Source organism: Acomys russatus, chromosome 27 (assembly GCF_903995435.1).
Source record: "Acomys russatus chromosome 27, mAcoRus1.1, whole genome shotgun sequence".
NCBI classification, from domain to species: domain Eukaryota; kingdom Metazoa; phylum Chordata; class Mammalia; order Rodentia; family Muridae; genus Acomys; species Acomys russatus.
Window position 1 is genome coordinate 49,652,645 of NC_067163.1, and position 20,292 is coordinate 49,672,936.

Below are 20,292 nucleotides of genomic sequence, written 5' to 3' on the forward strand. Positions count from 1 at the left end.
CTTTTCGAGGAACATTTTATAAAGAAAACTAATTGTCTATTTTCCTATGACCTATGTTAAAAAGAGGGAGATGAGTTAGTTCTTTGATCTGCAATCAACTGGATTAAGGCTGGAAAACTTTTATATGTAAAATTTATGAATATTCCATCAGCTATGTATATGTTATTTTCATTCTTCATCAAATTTCTGTCATCCCAGGAATACCAGCAAGAACTCCCATTGCTGGGTAGATTATTAGACCCCATCATGCGTCTGTTCATAGATATTTCCACACATGTCTATCATGATATATCCACACCATACATGTGATGCCATGACAACAAATGGACAGCATGAGTCTTTTAATGAAATAAAAAGACCAGCTTGAAGTTGATTGCATGGCAAGTGCATTTTGTTTGATTAGCTGTGTCCTTAAAGTACTGTGTTTAATGTCATTGCAGACCCCCCATGCCAGACAGAGCTCAGCAACCTTCAGAAGCGACAGGGGATAAAGAAGCTCCTAGGTGAGTCACAGCTCATTCTTCTGAAGGCTTTATTGCTGATATAAATAACCCTAGGGAAACAGCAACATGAAATCAATATTAATCCAACAAAGACAGACTGCATTAAATTTCATCAGCAAAATTTATGAACTTTTGGAAAGCCATTGAACTTACTTTTATTACCTCATCTATTGAAGAATTTGTCTGTTTTATTGCTCTAACGTCATGTTCATTTTGAAAGTTTTTAAGTAAAAAGAGATTTAAACAATACTAAATTTAAGAATCAGCAGAAATGTCTATTTCTGCATTAAACACCTAAGAATTGATGGCATCATGTATGACTATCTATATGAAATTTAAGAAAATGATTAAATACATGGAATGGAAAGTTCTGTAACAGAGAAATTTGAGCAGGACTTTTCGGTTTCATTAGTAAACTTTCAACTCTAGATTTTAGTAAGTAAATGTTGATGCATGTGTAGATGGCAGATGCATGATATCTAAGATAGATAGATAGATAGATAGATAGATAGATAGATAGATAGATAGATAGATAAGAATTGCATATTTTAGCCAAACCCCTATCAATGCATCATAAAGCTGTTATATCTCATTACAGTTTATACATATAATGCACATTATTAACAAATTCCAATTGAGATCATTTGAAATTGGAAAAAAATGTTAACATGGTGAATACATTGTATGCATTTCCTTTCCATCCTTTTATGTGCATGTGATGAATAGTTTAGCTCATTTGTAAAATCTAAGAAATTATTAGTGCTATGATACAACTGGATTTGACCAGTTCTGTCACTGTTTATATTTTAGTATCATAAGTGCCCTGTTAATATTTTCACATTGGGCAGCACATCATGAGCATATATGAAAACATTCATATTTAAGACTTCAAAATATCTCTGACTCTGATTAATAACATTATTTTGTAAAGTATATTTGCAATTAAGACACATCAATTTTGTAATCTTCATTCATGTGTTACATTCCGAAGACAGTTTTTCCTCCCTCTACTCTTCTTAGGACTCCTCCACTTCCCCTCTTCCCTAGATCCATTCTTCTTACATTTTCCTTGGGGATGACAAGGATGTCAACCTAACGTGGCATAACAACTTAGCAAAAAGAATCTAGGCACAAACCCTCTTATCAAGGCTGAACCAGGCCACCCAGTATAGGGAATAGGGTCCCAAGCATAGGTAAGAGTCAGCGATATGACCCACTCCCACTGTTATGAGTCCCAAAAGAACACCAAGCTACACAACCATAATGTATATGCAGAGGATCTAACTCAGACTCACACGGTATCTGTGATTGTTGCTTCAGTATCTGTGAGCTCTTATGTGCCTTGCTTAGTAGATTTTGCTGGCCACATTATCGTGGTGTCCTTGACCCCTATGGCTTCTGCAACCCTTTCTCCTTCTCCTCTGTCTCTGACTAGTGTTTGACTGTATTCTTGCAACCGCTTCCATCAGTTGCTTGATGATGCCTCTCTGATGACAGTTTGGATAGGCCCCCATCCATAAGTATAGCAGAATATCACTGGATTCATTTTATTGACACCCCACAAGGTGTATTTGGTTCTATCTGATGGGTTTCTGGGATGCCCAGCCTCTGGTTCATGGCCATCCAGGCTGGGTCAGGTGTGGGATCCCTCTCACTTTATGAGCCTAAAGTTCTACCAGTCATTGGTTGACCTTTTCTAGAAGTTCTGTGCCACAATTACCCTACCACACCTCGCAGGCAGGGCAGATTGTAGGTTGAAGTTTGTGTGTCTGGATTGATGTCACAGTCCCACTGCTGGGAGCCTTGTCTGTTTATGGAAGATGGTGGATTCATGCTTCATATCTCCTCTTACTAGGAAATTCTTGTTGATTCTGAGGAGGATCCTCTGCACTAAGTTTCTACAAAAAAGCTCCCCAATTCCAGTCATGCTTTCCAGTACTCTCTGTGTCAAAATACATTAAAGATTAGAACGTTTTTTATATTGTTGAAGAGTTCTTAACCCAGGGCACCTCATTCAACTAATTAAGGGGTTTGTCATAAACTACTTGAGGTTAAAAGGTGATAATTATAAAACTAGTGTGACTAGTTGCTTGTTATGATATAAACCATGAATGGAGATAATATGCTGATGCATGACCATGTTTCTGCAATCATACCATTAAGTTGATCAAGGCCAAATTACACTGAAATTTATTTAGGTTGTTTGCTATTCTTATTTGAACTTACTTAAAAATCACATTTAATGACCAAATGGGAAGAGTTTCCAATCTCCTTTCATAAGAATGTAGGTATTATAAGACTGGATGCCCTCAGTGTTCATTCTGACTTGCGTGGGATCATGACACATACTGAATTTGGCCAACTGTTATGTCATGGTATTATCATTTGTTTAAATATGCAGATCAGTTTGCATTCATGTCGACAGTGCCTTGCTATGCTTACCAGAGTTCTCTTCTAAATGTCCTGGCATAAAAGAGATGGCAATATGTTTTCTCAAATCATAATATTTAAAATATTTAAATAATACAAACATTTTTTCTTGTATGGATGAACTTAAATCTGTTAAATTCACAATTTTTTTATATTGGTAATATTTATCTTTGTCAGTTTACAAATTTCAGCTGAATTATATTTGAATCAAATATATCATGCATTTATTAGACTTATGAATCTTTTTAGGATTTAAAATTATTGTCCTACTAGTGGAACCATAAAATGTTGTTCATATATTCTCCATATATTAGATATGTCTTAAACCAAAAAATCATGATGGTTCTGTTTATATAAATCAATAAGCAGGGGAGAAAAGAAAATATCTGATCACATAGACGATATACCTAACATTGAAGTATTTGTTGAAGAATCTTACTAAAGTTTTAAGGAACTAAACCTTCATCATCAGACATGTACTATGTTCCATGTCAGATTCTATAAATAGGAGTAGCTGTCTTCTCAGTAGAGATGATATCATGGAAGAATGGTAACATTATATAATGACAGTACACACAGAGAAATTCACACACACACACACACACACACACACACACACACACACACAATGAGGAAGAGAGAGAGAGAGAGAGAGAGAGAGAGAGAGAGAGAGAGAGAGGAGAGAGAGCGAGAGGGAGTGAGCGAGAAGAGAGAGAGGAGATGAGGAAGAGAGAGAGAGAGAGAGAAAAGAGAAAGAACAAAGCCTTTGTACCATGACTCTTATCTAAGCTTTAAAATAAAAGTTTACATAATGGGGAAGGATTTCAGCTGACATAGGCAAAGTAATACTGTATTGGGGAGAAACAGCTTGATATGGACTAAGGAGATATATCAATAAAAATTTTAGAAAACAAAACAAGAAATTGTCTTTAATAAGATAATGGAGAGTCCCGTATGCTCTGCTAAGTATTCTGAAATATTTAATATAAACAAAGAGTCAATCATGTTTTGATGTTTAGGACATTAACACACAATGATTTCCTTAAAAAAAATACAGCTTATTAATAAACTACTTTTGTATTTGTGTGTGCCGTCATGTAATTCACAGGACAGTACATCCCACTATGTGATGAAGATGGTTACTACAAGCCAACACAATGCCATGGCAGTGTAGGGCAGTGCTGGTGTGTTGACAGATACGGAAATGAAGTCGTAGGATCCAGAATAAATGGTGTTGCAGACTGTGGTAAGAAAGAGGCTCTCTTCATACAATTACCTGTCATACAAATAAGCCAAAGACTCATTAACTTTTTCAAGCAATTAATGAAGTAATGCTCTTTTCTGATTATAGACTATGTACAGCGTATATGAATGCTGTGGGTGAAAAGTAAACTTGGTCTTTGCTCAGTGTAAACTTGTATAGAAGCAATACAATACTTGAAACAGACACATTGAAGTGTTTTAAGAATGATTAAAATCTAAGTTCTGATTCTTATTTCAAGTTAAAATGTCTGTCAAAATGCAGACATTATAGTTAATTCTAATTAAAGTCTGTAAAACACAGTGCATAGTGTTTGCAGGACCACATGGAGCAGTTTTTTTCAGACCTCAGGAGAAAATGACTTGAGGAGTGTTACCTCCACCATCCAAATCAAATGAAGCCACTCTAACAAAACAAAAGTTCAACTCTGCAAATTCCAATAAATTGGGCTAAGACATTACTGGTTTCCTTATGTTTAGGTATGAAACACATCACTTATATATTAAATGACAGTTATGGTTGGTGTTCTAATTATTTTGTGAATGGGATTTTATGTGTCTGTGTAAAAATTATAGAAGAATTTGGCATCATGTATATTTTACAATTTTGAATTTCCAGCAAAATATATCCAAAAACCAAGATTTAAATAATATTTATGTTTATAGTATATGAATAATTAACTATAAAATACTTAATTAAAATTCCTATCCCCATATCCCCATCAGTGTGTTATGCTTAAATATTTGTCCCCCAAATTGTGATGCTATTGGGGAGCTTATGGAGCCCTGAGAATTTGCAGTCTAGTGGACATTGCAGGTTTGATGACAGCTCAGCTTGGGTGTCAATTTCTCCTTCCTGGTGTGCCATGAAAGATGCACCTGCCATCAACACAAAATCTCATTCCCAATGTTCCAGCTGTTGGTGGCACCCCAGCTACCATATTTCCCAGCCATGATGGGCCATGCACTTTATAATTTAGCCCAAATTAAACTTTATTCCATTTTCTCGTGTCTTTCAGCATTGTTACAGCAAAGAGTAAGTACTTTGCTTAATTAATTACTTTTAAAAATCCCATAAAACAGATCCAATGGGTTTTATTGTCACTACTATCAATAAACATACAGAAAATTAAGAACTTAGTGATGACATGCCTCTCCTGTGTAATTTTTAGACTGATCAGCAAGGAGTATTTAAGAAGAAATAAATAGTAAACATTAACAAGTAATCTTACATACATAGTTTTCCCTTACTTGCTTGCATGTATTTATTCTGTGATATTTCATAACATGCTGGAGTTAGGACCTTTCCTATATGATGAAAACAGCAGGATGCAGTACCTACCTTACACAGTGTAAAAACTAGAGAGCACGCCTTTATAGCATCAGTCTTGCATAGTCAACGTCTTTATCTACTTGTGATATCAGTGATGGATAAAGTTTTTTAATTTTCATCTTCCAAATATAAATTGTGTGCAGATGAATAAAATAAGTGAAAAACTATTAGGTTGAATAGTTTCCTCCTACAGTTTCTTATGGTGTTGCAACTATAAAATATATGAATGTGAAATCTCAGAAAAGTTTTTCTTGACATAAGATGGTAATTTCAGTATATTGTGACAGCAACCGATTTACAATAATCTAAATGCATTAGTAGGACTTATAAGAATTAAGACTAAAAATACAGTATCATTTGAGGACTTATATGAGGTCTAAATGAATTTTCTCAAAATATTAATACTTTCAAGTTAAAATGAATATTAATTTTCTATTGCTCTAATGCCAACAGAAAATCAATCTTAGAAAGCTTTTGGTTTAATCAACACAAGTTTATCATCTTTCAATTCGGTCTGACACATTTCAACAGGATCCACTAAACTATGCATCAATATTTTAGCAAGCTAATGCTGTTTCTAGGGGCTCTCTAGAAATATCAACACCCTTGCCCCTTTTATCTTCTGGAACTTTCTCCAGTTCTTTGTATTAGTAGTTACAACTCTAAATTAATCCTTCCTAGGAAAAACTGTTTCATTAAAAGGAATCAAGTAATAGTGAAGTTATCTAGAATAGCCACCAGTCTCGAGGTCACTAAGTGAGTTACATTTATAAAGTTATATGTTAGTATCAGATAGCTCATCTGTTTGATTTTTAAATTTAAGAAGTACATGTTTTGCTAAGACAATCGTCCCCCCTCATATATTTTATGAGAAATTTCAAATAATATATGTGATTCATAATCTGACATGAAATTCTACAAAACTTGGGCTGAAGGCAAATTTATTAAACTGGAAATCTTAAACAGCCCAGCACTTTGAGCACACAAGTTTCAACAATGAGAGTTTTGACATGCACCAGATTTCCCAAGAATGAAGTTTCCTTTTATCTTTGTTGAGATAGACAGCAAATACAAATTTATCAAACCTTTCAGTTTTACTTATTATTTACATAACTTGTGAATCATCTCATTGTGTAGTCAAATAAATACGGTGTTTGCTTTTGCAGCTATAGATTTTGAGATCTCTGGAGATTTTGCAAGTGGAGATTTCCGTGAATGGAATGATGATGAAGGTGAAGGAGATGACATTATGAGTGATAAGGATGATATTGAAGATGATGATGAGGATGAAGGAGATGATGATGATGATGATGGCGATGACCATGATGGATATATCTGATCAGTGACATCAACAAATTCTACATTTTTAATATTTAAAAAATGATAGTATACTGAGAATTTCCTTGTTATTCCTAAACAAAGTGATTCTAAACCCCACATATATTTTGTATAATCATTTCAAATATTGAATCTAAAACCATAGAACATTTAGAACATTATGTTTAAGTAAGAATTGTTTGATTTCAGTTTTTATATGCCTTAGAAAAAAAGAAAACACATACAGATGGTAGCCTGAATATAGAAAGTTGTGAAGATTACTGTAACAAGATTTTCATAAAAACACAATATGTAATTGTTCCCAAAACAAAATAACAATGAATGTGTGCTTGGTATCATATGTGTTGCGTTTATGACAGATTTCATAAGTTAAATTTATAATAATTTATTAATAACCTGAACCACAAGTGTTCATGGCATGAGCCACAGTTAATGCATAATGATAGTTGCAAGTCAACTTTGACATCTTCCCAAAACTTGTAGTCGGAATAGTAAGAAAGATGACAAATGGTAAAACAAAATGACCACAACTGAATATTTATTTAGTGGTGATTTTTAACTTATGAAGTTCTTCAGCATATTATTAGATACTTTATGCAATGTGAAGTTTAGAAAGACCATGGATTCTGAAAGTTAAAACGCTTAGTTTTCCTTCCTAATGTTTAATTTAAGTTGAATCACTTATCACTTGGATTTTTAAAAATATTCTTAAACAGAATCATCTCTACATTTCTCTATCTTTCTGTCCAGAAATCAGGGTACAGAATTTCGATTAGGAAGAGAAGAGGATTTACTTCAACAGCTTTCCCATGATATATATTTTATTTGTTCCAAGGTCAAATTAAGAAATCCGAGTTCTTACTTTTTTAATTTAATATAAAATTTTTGCATTTGATCTTGGAATCATGCAAATTTTGTTAGTAGCTCTGAAATTAGAGTATGGTGCCTTGCCAAAATAGAAATAGAAAGGGTTAGCATGCATACCAGTATAGGACGTTAGGCAATGTTAAGCACACACAATTAACAAATTATTGCTATTAAAGATACTGCTGGAATGAAGAAATGGAATATGTTTTTTTCTTTTTTTCTATTGTTACGTTATCCCATATGGACTTGTTTATAATTACTGTGAAGAGTAGCATTTAAGATTAACTGAAGCAAAACTTACTTTGTTCACAAACCATCAGTTAGCATGTTAATTAATTGTGTAGACATTTTGACATACCACCACCTTGGGTATATCAGACCAATAGTTTTGTGCTCATAATAGAACTGGGAAAACCTGTTGAATTTTACACATTGATATCTTTCACTTTAACAGTGAATTTACAGATTTCCTGGAATATTATTCGTAGAACACAAATTTGGTGAATTCTTTCCATTTAATTTATACACACAAAACAAAACCTTTAATGTTGAACTTATGTAATATTTAAGCTATAATGAATTTTCTTTTTTACTGTTTATGTATAGTTTACAAAATAAAGAATCTTGTAACCAAAGTAAACACTTCGTTAATGATTTCCTGGGGTATACATAGTGGCATGAAGAGTTTTTAATTTGTTTCTTAACTCTGGAAAATAGCATACTATAGTGGCCAAGCCAGAATTGTTTCTGAATTTACTTTTTCAGTTTCTAAACCAGAGTTGTTAGTGTCTTGAGTACAATAAGATCACCTTTGTTTGTTGGTTTATCTTTTTCTGTTCATTTGTCAAAATATTGCAAAATAAATAATTTTTCTTTCCAAAAGTAGTATTTCAAAATTCATTTTGGTATTTATCTTTTAAAACACTTAACTATATTTCTATAGTAAGAATGCAGCTGAAAATGGTTGGATAGCAATATTTTTTAAAAAATGTGTATGGGCTGGGCATGATGGTGCACGCATTTAATCCCAGCACTCTGGAGGCAGAGGCAGGAGGATCATTGTAAGTTTGAGGGCAGCCTGTTCTACAAAGGGAGTCTAGGACAGCCAAGGCTACATAGAGAAACCCTGTCTTGAAAAATAAACAAACAAAACAAAAAATAAAAAAAGAAAGAAAAGAAAAAAGAAAAATGTGTATGAATCATAAAAATTTACTTGAGGTTACCATAAAAGACCATAAAGTAAATTATATACAAATGGTATATTATATACAATGGTAAATTATATACAAATGATAAATTATATACAGATATTTAGATTAATACTATGATCTCAAGTTTAAGCTTTTATAGTATCCTTGTTCATGTTTCTAAGATAGCAACCAAATTTACAGCAAAATCCTTTATGGAAACAGTACAGTACTGGGTATACAGTTTAGTAGTATAGCATTTCTCCTGGATTAAAAGTCTCTATGTTCAATCCCCAGTGCAACAAATATCCAAGATTAACGAACCTTATGTAAATTATTTGTTTACAGTAAATATATTTTAATCTATTGCATAAAAATTCCTTAAGGAAGTATTAAGTGCCTTAACCAAGGTATAATTCATTTTGCTTCTGATAATTTAATACATTAATATCTGGACAGTTATTTCCAAGATGGTAAGCACTGATGCTTATAGTAAACATTCACTATTTTAACACTGGAGACTTATCAATGAATAAAGTAATAATACAGATAAAACTAATTTTATTCTAAATAATTCCAGTATTAAAGATAGAAATATACATATATTTCTAGTCCATAAACTGACACAGTTGTATTTTGTATTGTAGTGCATCAACAGTTTTTATTTTATTTACTTACTTGTTATTTATTTGTTTGATTTTTCTTGTTTTGAGAGAGGGTTTCTCTATGGCTATCCTGTATTTGCTTTGTAGACCTGACTGGCTTTGCTCTCAGAGATCTGCTTGCCTCTGAGATTAAAGAAGTGTGTCACCAATGCCTGGCTAACAATTTTATTTTACATATTTAAATAAAGAAGAAATTTTGAACTTTAATAAATTATAACAATTCTAATTCATAGCCTTAGGGAAATAACCTTAGCTAGATGATAGACTAAACTGAATGTTTTATTGTTCTTTAAGCTAGATTCTGATTCATGGGTAGGAAAACAAAATAATATGTTAATCTCCATTCTGGTGGCATTATTTTTCAAAATACACCATATTAAAACTCATGTGACTGTTTGAATTGCAACAAAATACTAAGCATTGAAGAAAATGATAGAAAGTATTCATTGAAAATATTCAATGTCTGGTACATCACAAATCTACAAATTAACAAATAATATCTCTCTCTCTCTGTCTCTCTCTCTCTCTGTCTCTCTCTCTCTCTGTCTCTCTCTCTCTGTGTCTCTCTCTTTCTCTCTCCTTGTGTGTGTGTGTGTGTATACCAGTTAAAATGACATGTTAAGATGTGTAATTGAAGAGAATAATTAGTGAGATACATGCTAATCATTAAATATCATGATATCCAGTCATTTTATAAAATAGTATGATTAATTAATAAACCAGGTACTGAGAAATCTTGTTCCCTTCATTCACTTCACAGTATTTCATGGAAAGCTAATGGAAGTATTAAACAGAACTCATGAGTCTTCGTTCATTTGTTATGCTTATAGTGTAGAGTGCACAGTTTTAAAGACCTGCATAAATTATCTCATATATGCAACAAGTGTTCTGATGTCTTGTTTCTTATAAAATTAATACTGCCTCAACTGCTGCAATTAATAAGGTGCCATATACAGATCGCCTTTCAAGATGGCTCTTATTCGTGGGGAAAGTAGAAACCTAACGCAAACCAGAGCCAGGATTACTTCTGTGTTCATTTTGCCTGACACAGGCGTTCATGCATATTCAAACTGCTGAAAATAAGCAATTTGAGTGTTCAGACTTAGATGGGACTTTGGCACTGACACCTCCCCACGTGACTCAAGGAACGCCAGAAAACACCGAGAAGAGCCGGGCGTGGTGGCCCACGCCTATAATCCCAGCACCAGGGAGGTAGAGGCAGGTGGATCTTTGTGAGTTCCAGGCCAGCCTGGTCTACAAAGCAGGTCCAGGACAGCCACGGCTACAGAGAGAAACCCTGTCTCGAAAAAGAAAGAGAGAGGGGGGAGGGAAGGAGGAGAGGAGGAGAGGAGAAGAGAAGAGAAAAGAAAAGAAAAAGAAAACACTGAGAAGGAAGAATGTAAGAAGCTGACGATGACCAGGGAGTGGTGTGAAACACTCTTCTCTGGAAAAGATACGGCTGTTGCGCATAGGGACACACACCACTTTTGCTTACCTGCGCAAGACCTAAACAAGTGTAAGCCGGTTATGAATTCCAGTATGAAGGTTAGAGGGGGTCCTGACCCCAGCAGAGAGGCTATTGCTTGATGATGGCTGCTGAGGGAGGAACAATCACTTTGCTTTAGGTTTAGTCACTTGTACGTTATCCGGGCCTCAGTAGATGACCCCCAGCATGTTTATAAGGGCAACACTCATTGAACTACATGGGCCAAAGCCAACAAAGTATGGGAAGAACTGGAAATTGATAGGATCATGTTTTGGAGCGCAAAGGGAGTTAAAGGAAGGGAGAAGGGAGATGGGAGTGCATATTATCAAGGACCACTTTATACACATGAAATTTTCAAAAATGAAATAAAAGCACGATTACGCAGTTGCTATTAAGATACAATATAAAATCAAAATTGTCATTCCCATTTATATATCTTCTGTATTATTTGGATGAGTATACAACATAATAGAATAGCAATATAAATGAGGCAATAAAAAGCCTGATACAGTACAGAAAGATAGAAAAAAAGTGTAACTATATATGCTGCTCAATTGTTAAGAGATTATATTGTACTATGTCTGTTCCCATCAGCTGCAGAAGGAAGCTTCTCTGGCGATGACTAAACAAGGCGCTAAGCTTTGAGTATAGCAGAATATCATTGAGAGTCATTTTATCACTACATGTTTGGTTTTTTTTTATTAATTTATTCTTGTTACATCTCAACGTTTATCCCATCCCTTGTATCCTCCCATTCCTCCCTCCGCCCCCCCCCCATTTTCCCATTATTCCCCTCCCCTATGACTGTTCCTGAGGGGGATTACCTCGCCCTGTATATGCTCATAGGGTATCAAGTCTCTTCTTGGCTACTTGCTGTCCTTCCTCTGAGTGCCACCAGGTCTCCCCCTCCAGGGGACATGGTCAAATGTGAGGCACCAGAGTATGTGAGAAAGTCATATCACACTCTCCACTCAACTGTGGAGAATATTCTGATCATTGGCTAGATCTGGGAAGGGGTTTAAAGTTTACCTCCTGTATTGTCCTTAGCTGGTGCCTTAGTTTGAGCGGGACCCCTGGGCCCAAATCTGCCTATCATATTGTTCTACTTGTAGGTTTCTAGGACCCTCTGTATCCTTTTATTTTGCTATTCTCCCATGTGTCTCTCAACTAGAGTCCCAATAGGATGCCCTCCCCTCTGTCCCAGTTTCCTGGTAAGTGAAGGCTTTTGTGGGACATGCCCCTTGGGCTAGTATGCAGATATAAGTGAGTATATACCATTTGATTCTGCTTCTGGGTTAACTCACTCATTATGATCATTTCTAGCTCAATCCCAGTATTATTTGGTCTTAATTACCAAAACAAGCCTACTACCCTAGGCTCCTGGACTATCTACTTTCAGTTTCTTGGTCACCCAACCACTGCCATGGATGGGTTCTATCTCACTGAGTGGACCTAAAGTCAAATCAGTTATTGGTTGGATACTCCCACAAACCTTGTGCCACAATTGCCCTAGCACATCTGCCAGGTGTTATATCATTATAGACAAATGATTTGTGGTTTTCTTGCTGTTCACATTTCTCTTTTGATAGCATGAAAAGTACCTTCCTACAGCAAAGGTACTTTAGTGTGAAGGCTCTCCGTAGTCACCAGTTCAGCATCTCCATGTTGAAGGTATTGTCTAGGTAGTTCTTCAGCAATGGGCTCTTACTGTCAGTTCGTGGAGAGTGTCCTATAGTCTTGAGACTAGCCTGGTTGTTTGGGGCTTCCTATAAGAGTCCTTGGGCCAATTAAGTGTGACTATTCCTGGTACCAGGAGCTTCATTTGGTGACTAAGGAAAGACACTATAAACTCTGTCTCCCCCAATATTCGGCAATTTCGTTTAGATTATTTACTTTTATGTATATATTTTAGGAAGTTTCTATTGTATTAGGTTCCCATACTATCCCTCAAATACTCCTTAAATTTATGTCTCTTTCCAGATTCCCTACCAGAGCCATATCTTTCCTCCCCTTCCCCACTTCATCCACCTATTCAAGTCCTCATATACATATTCTGTTTCATTTTACTAGTGAGTTGTATTTGTTACCTTCAGTCCTTTACTCTACACTTACCCTCTGCAGTTCTATGAATTGTAAACTGGCATTCATTGACTTAAACAACTAATATCCACATATAAGCACATGCATAACACATTTGTCTTTCTGAGTCTGGGTTATTACGATTGGGATTTTTTTTTCTAGTTCTACCCACATACCTGAAAATTCCAATTTTTATAAGAACTGAGTAATACATTAATGTGTAAATGTATCACATTTTCTTTCTTCATTCTTCTGTTGAGGGACATCTAGATTGTTTCTAATTTCTGAATATTATGGAAAGACCAGCAATCGATATGGTTGAACAAGTGTCTCTGTGGTAGGATGAAGCATCCTTTGGGTATACGCCCAAGAGAGTTATAGTTGAATCTTAAGGTAGATTGATTTTTAACTCCCTGAAGAACTCGCACACTGACTTCCATTTGGCTGTATAATTTTCCACTCCCACCAGCAATGTATGAGTGTTCTTACTTCACATTGTCTCTATTGTGAGCTATCACTTCTTATGCTGATCTTGGCCATATCTAGATATTATAGTTAGTCCCTGCATCACTCATCCCCAAATGGATCATGTCTATCAGTTCCTTACACTCATAGCTCAGGGACACCCATCAATGAGGAGGTAAAAAGAGTGTTAGAGTCAGAAGGGATGAGGACCTCAAGGAAATGGGGCATTCTAAATCAACATGAGCAAAGCTCATATGAATTCACAGACTGAAGCAGCATGCACAGGGACTGCATGAGTTAACGCCTTGTCCTCTGTGTATAAATGGCTTTCATTTTAAGGTTTTAATGGGACTCCTGAATGTGTGAATTGGTGGGTCTCTGATTTTTAGGCCTTCTCTTTGGCTCTTTTCCTTCTGTTGGTTTGTCTTGCTGAACTTTGATGTGATAGTTTTTGTTTTCATTTATTGGATTTTATTTTTTGTTATATTTTTAAAAATTACTGAAAGAGTAGATGAATGAAGATGCGACCACAGGGATTAAGGTTAACAACTGAATTGACACTTATACCTTCTGTGAGAGGGAAAAAGTCAATTATCACCCATGCAGTGATGCTAGGCATATAAGCCATTCTAGAGTGGGAACTGTGTTCAGGAGTAGTTGCCCAACATATAGTGGCCTCCATAGAAGTGCATGCTGCTCTAGACAGAGGACCCACACTAAGTTCCCAGCTCTTACACGGAAGCTAAGGGAAGTAGCTCAAAACGTCTGTAACTCCAGATCCAGGAGCTTTGACATCCATTTCTCATCTCTGAAGTTTCCTTCACTCCCACACAATACTGCCACAGACACCCACAAAACATATAACAAAAATAAAATAAAAGTCCATAGAATTTAGAGGTGTTTTAAAATGGTATAGATGTATAAACAAGTGATAGTATGACAAATAACAAAAGCTCAAGGTTATGCAGGGGATGTAATTATACTCAGTGTGTCACAAAAGTGATAAAGTTGGGAGAGGAAAGACAAGAGGTTGACAAGGTTGTAAACGAGATAGGAAAGCATACACTGCATTACTAACATGAATGCATTGTACACATCGATGATATAGTCAAAACTCAAATTTAGTTAATTAAAATGCTTTCAAACTTTTAAAATGTTTCTATAGTAATATTGACAATTAATACTTATGAGCATTTACTATAATTTCCCTAAATTATATAGTATGCATATTAGATTCCTGCAGAAAATTAAAGGGACATATTATTTATCCACAAGACAAAGAATCTTATGTCATCAGTAATCCCCATACCTAGTTCCAGGCACCTTTCTCGCCATGTGAGAAACATATTTTTGTCTTGTCACAGTCAAATTGATATTATTGTACCATATCCAAAAAAGAGATTGTGACCTAAAGTGGCTTATGTGGTGCTAAGCAAGACACATATTGTTCCTTGAAAGAGAATTATCTCCCACGGGCTCACATGTTTGAGCAGTTATTTGGCATCTGGTGATGCAGCTTGAGAACAGTGCAGAACTTTTAGAAAGCATAGTATAACTGAAAGAAGTGGGTTGCTGGGGTGAGCTACATAGACTAACCTTATGTCTGGATTACTTTCTGCTTCCTGTGTGTAGATAGTGTATTACCAGTCAGCTTAAAGCTCCTCCCACCACTGCTTTCGCTGCCCCCAGCCATATCTTCCCCATCATAATAGACTTAATCCTCTCTGGAACTGTAAACCAAAATAAACACTTTGTTTCTTTTTCAGTTTATTTCATCACAGCAATGGAAAAAGAAACTAAGACCGGGGTCAATGTGTTAGTTTACAGGGAGTTGTATTGACCTGCAGGTCTATGTAGAACATTAATTCCTACCTTCTAGTGTCACTGGTCATCCACTGTGTCATGGGACATATACAACTATGTTTGAGGCAATTATGCACACCAATGCCTTATTCTTAAATAATAGTTTAACAGAGATGTTAGCCCTTCAAACGTGAAAGGAAGAACTAAATGATTCAATTAATTAATGGAAATAATTGATATGATAGTACAGAAACAGAACCACCCTCCTGAGTTTGGCATGGTACTCCCATCTAGGCCAACAATTACATTTGTTACTACAGAGTGTAATCACTTTATTCACTTATAAAATAATAGTGTTATTAAGATATTCTTCAAGAGCTGGGCATGGTGGCATACACCTTTAATCCCAGCACTTGGGAGGCAGAGAAAGGCAGATCACAATGATTTTGAGGCCAAGCTGGCCTACAAATCGAGTCTAGGACAGCCAAAGCTACACAGAGAAACCCTGTCTCAAAAAAAAAAAAAAAAAAAAAAAACAGTCTAGTCTATTCATGGTATTTTCTTGGTGCTTCAGTCTCTGCAAGGCACTCTAGGCCATGATTGGTTGGTCCTGTTGGTTATGAAGCTCCTGGAATTTCTATCCTTTCCCCAACTTTTCCACAAGACTCCCTATGGCTTTGCCCTATGTTTGCCTGTAGTCTCAGTATCTATTTCGATGCATAGCTTGGTGGAGTCCCTCATGAAACAGCTATGCCTGGATTCCCAAATCTCTCAGCACAGCAGATTATCATTATTAGTGTCAGGGGTTGGCTCTCTCCCATGGTCTCTGCTCTGACCAAGCATTATTTGGATATTCCCTCAATCTCTGCTCTATCTTTATCCTTGCACCTCTCTAGGCAGGGTAAATTTTGGGTCAAAGTTCTTGTGGGTGGGTTGGTGTTACTCTCTCTCCACTAGGAGTCTGGTCTAGTTAAAAAGCATAATCTTCAGTCTGCTGGACCCCTGCTACTAGAAGTCTCAGCTATATTCACCTTCATATCCTCCCAGAAGCTTATCCTGCCTTACGTCTCTAGCTTGTCACAGAGATGCCTGACCCAAGGCTTCTCTTCAGTCTTCAGGTTCTCTTATCTTGTACCTCATCTCTCCCCAGAACAGACTGCCACCATCTTTTCTCTCTGTGATCTCTTTCCTACCCTATTCCCTTTCTTCAACCACATCCTCTGTCTATTCTATTTCCTCTTTTGAATGATATTTACGTATCCTCCCTTGTGCCCTCCTTGTTACTTATCTTCTTTGGGTCTGTGAATTGTAGTATGTTTATCTTTTAATATATTGCTAAAATCCACTTAGAAATGAGTACATGTGTGTTCTTTGGGGTCCAGGTTACCTCACTCAGGATGATCTATTCTAGTTCCATCCATTTGCCTGCAAATTTCATGATTTTCTTATTTTTAATAGTTGAGTAGTATTCCACTGTGTGAATGTACCACAGGGTTTTTTTTTTTATCCATTTTTGAGTAGATAGACATCTAAGTTGTTTCTGATTTTGCCAATTACAAATAAAGCTGCTATGAACATAATTGAGCAAGTGTCCCTTTTGTGTGAGAGAGAGCACCCTTTCAGTATATGCCAGGAATGGTATAAATGGAATCTTGAGGTAGAGCTGTTCCCAATTTTCTGAGAAAGCCCCACGTTGATTTCCAAAATGGTTGTACAAGTTTGCACTCCCAACATCAATGGAGGAGTATTCCCTTTCCCACATCCTTGCCAGCATGAGCTATCACTTGAGTTTTTGATCTTAGCTTTTCTGACAGAAATAAGAAGGAATCTCAGAGTTGTTTTGGTTCCCATTTCCATTTCCCTAAGGCCATTGAGCATTTCTTCATGTTTTTCTCATCCTGTTAAGTGTCTCTGCTTATCCAGGAGTTGTATAGCTGGGTTCAAAGCAGCTTTATTCCTAATAGCCAGAATCCAATGAGGTAACTCTGACCCAGAAGACACACATGGTATATATTCACTTATAAGTGGATATTAGCCCAACATAGATATCCTCTAAGAGACTCCACCCAAAGAGAGAGTTGAATAGATGCTGGAACATACAAGTGGACACTAGGTAGAGGGCTGAGAGTGGTATGGAAGAGTTGGGGGATGGAAGGTCCCAGAGGGTTCAAGAGTCCCAAAAAGAGACTATCAATGTCAGGGGCTTTGGACCCAGGGTGACCTGTACAAAGTGTTGCACCAACTAAGGACAGTGAACCTAGACCCGTGTTAGATATAGCTAATGGACAGCTCATTCTCATAATCATAGTAGGAGCAGAAACTGCCTCTAAGATGAACTCTGGTGCCCCCAATTTGATCACTTCCTTTTGTTTGGGAGGCCCTGAGCTCACACAGAGGAAAGGGAAGCAGGCTATCCAGCTGAGACCTAATAGGTTGTGGTCATATAGTGGGGGGAAAGGTCCCCTTCTGTCAGAATTCTAGGGGAGGGGAATATGGTGGAAAGGGAGGGAGAGAGGGATACAAAGATACAAGTGAGGGGATAACCTTTGGGATATGATATGAATAAATTACAATAAATTTTAAAATATTATCTGCTTACCTCTGTACCCCACTTTTAATTTGGATTATGCATGCTTTCAATTTTTCAAACCTACTTTGTTTGAGGTGCTTTAATGTTTATACCTTCCTTCCAACCAACCTACCCTGGATAGGCGAGAAAAGAGGCTAATGGAAACAAGAGAAGTAGACATTTTTAGATTCACATCCTTGGAGCTATTCCACTGGTATAATAGGCAGCATTTCAACAGACCAATTAAACAGCAAACCAGCAATTCAGCAAAGTTGACTGCAGCTATAGCCACTGGAACCCGGAACAGCAGCCAGAATCCACAACCACGAAGCATTCACCAGAGCTACTCTCTCTAGGAGAGTCTGGAAATAGAGTGATGAACAGCCAAGACCAAAAAGCCCCTCCATTCTTGTGGGCTCAAATATATATCTCCTCTCAAAGTCTTCATATTTTATCATTTGGCAAAGACCATGCCCCTGTAAGAGGCAATTCCTTTTCCAGTGGGCAAACATCACCTGCTCTCTCTCTCATGTGTTTTCGGTAGAATAACACCACACACCATTACACAAATCTGTTTCACATCCCACCCTTGGGATAAAAAAAAAAAAAAAAATAACCCATGTTTACATCCACTAAAGGATTATTTGGTTGGTTGGTGTTTAATTTCTTGAGTTCTTTATATTTTTGGGGTATTAGCTTTTTGTCAGATGTAGGGTTGTTGAAGATCTTTTTCCAATCTATAGGCTGCTGGGTTGTTTTTTGTTTTGTTTTGTTTTGTTTCTAATTACAGTGTCCTTTGTGTTACAGAAGATTTTCAGTTTCAAGAGAGCCCATTTATTACCTGTTGGTCTTCATGTTTGAGCTGTTGGAATTCTTTTCAAGAAACTGTCTCCTGCACCAATGAGCTCAAGGTTCTTCCCCACTTACTCTTCTAACTCCTCCAATAGATTTAGTGTATCTGGTTTTATGTTGATGTCTTTGATCCACTTGGACTTGAGTTTTATGCAGGTTGATAACTGGATGTCTACATGTATAAAAAATGCAAACAGATCCATATTTATTACCATGAACAAAAAGTTTAGCTATTTTCAAATAAGAAACTACACACAAAGTTAAGGAGCAAGGGCATGCAGTATGAACACTGTCTGTTGAATCATGGCTCTGCCGCCCATAGACTTTGAGAAATCTACTTCCAAAACAGCTTTGACTTCAGCAAAACATCTTTGTGATTTATACTTATCAACAGAATTTTTAAAAATCTTAATCCATATCCTGGGAATATGTGGGGCAGGATCACATTTAAAAGCACTTAAAACTGCATTACCCACTACTATAGCTTTGCCATACTCTTCTTTTAAGAATGCAGGAACTGTTTTTTTCCTCTGTTTCTACTTAAGGAAATGACACGAAGTTCAGTATGGAAGTTAGAGTAGAAATTCCAGCACAAACTCAGTACCATGAGCTTAATAGAGACCACAAATCTTTCCTTTGACCTCATAAATGCCCTTTTGAAAATAGACTTTCCGTTCTTTAGAGACAACATTTTAAAACTTTGATGATCTATCATTGACTATGTTCTTTCTTTTTTTTTTATCATATCCTTTTTTATTAATTTATTCTTGTTACATCTCAATGGTTATCTCATCCCTTGTATCCTCCCATTCTTCCCTCCCTCCCATTTTCCCCTTACTCCCCTCCCCTATGACTGTGACTATTGACCATGTCCCCTAGAAGGGGAGACTTGGTGGCACTCAGAGAAAGGATAACAGGCTACCAAGAAGAGACTTGAGCATATAAAGGGGGAGGAAGCCCCCCCCCTCAGACTATGTTCTTTCTAAGACTGGTTGTTCATGGATTATTTGAAAGCCTATTGATATAGGCTGTTAGTCTTAATAATACCCAAGTGCTTTTATTACTAAAATATTCTGTTAACAACGTTCACCATGTTTCTTAATCCCTATGAGGATAAGTTATATGTATCAGAACTGAACACAAACTAATAATTAGATACAGAAAATCTAGCTTCTAACTTATCAGGGCTTACAATGATCTGACATTGTGAATTTTTAACTATCATCCATATTATGTGTGATAAGTATTATAATAATTTATGTTTTCAAGAGGAGAACATGTTGGAAGAATGATAAAAACTGCAAGTTGTGTGTTCTGTGTGTTGACAGTCCTCAGTAGCCTCCAAAACCGTAAGTATGTAATATGAATTATCTTACGTTTTTCAGATACTCAAAGAGTCTTTCTACCTCATACAAAAACATGCTAATATCAAGAGATGTGATTATTGGTAGATGA

At 36.2% G+C, this 20,292-nt stretch overlaps 1 protein-coding gene across 1 annotated transcript in view; it reads left to right on the plus strand.

Annotated features, from left to right (window-relative positions):
• Positions 1-7,622, plus strand: part of Spock3 (SPARC (osteonectin), cwcv and kazal like domains proteoglycan 3) — a 404,228-nt gene extending 396,606 nt beyond the window's left edge. Inside the window, exons 9-11 of the mRNA XM_051169561.1 lie at positions 441-503; positions 4,042-4,179; positions 6,693-7,622. Coding sequence (XP_051025518.1) covers positions 441-503; positions 4,042-4,179; positions 6,693-6,865 — 374 coding nt within the window. The 3' untranslated portion in view covers positions 6,866-7,622. The remainder of the gene's footprint in view (positions 1-440; positions 504-4,041; positions 4,180-6,692) is intronic.
• Positions 7,623-20,292: the final 12,670 nt, after the last annotated feature.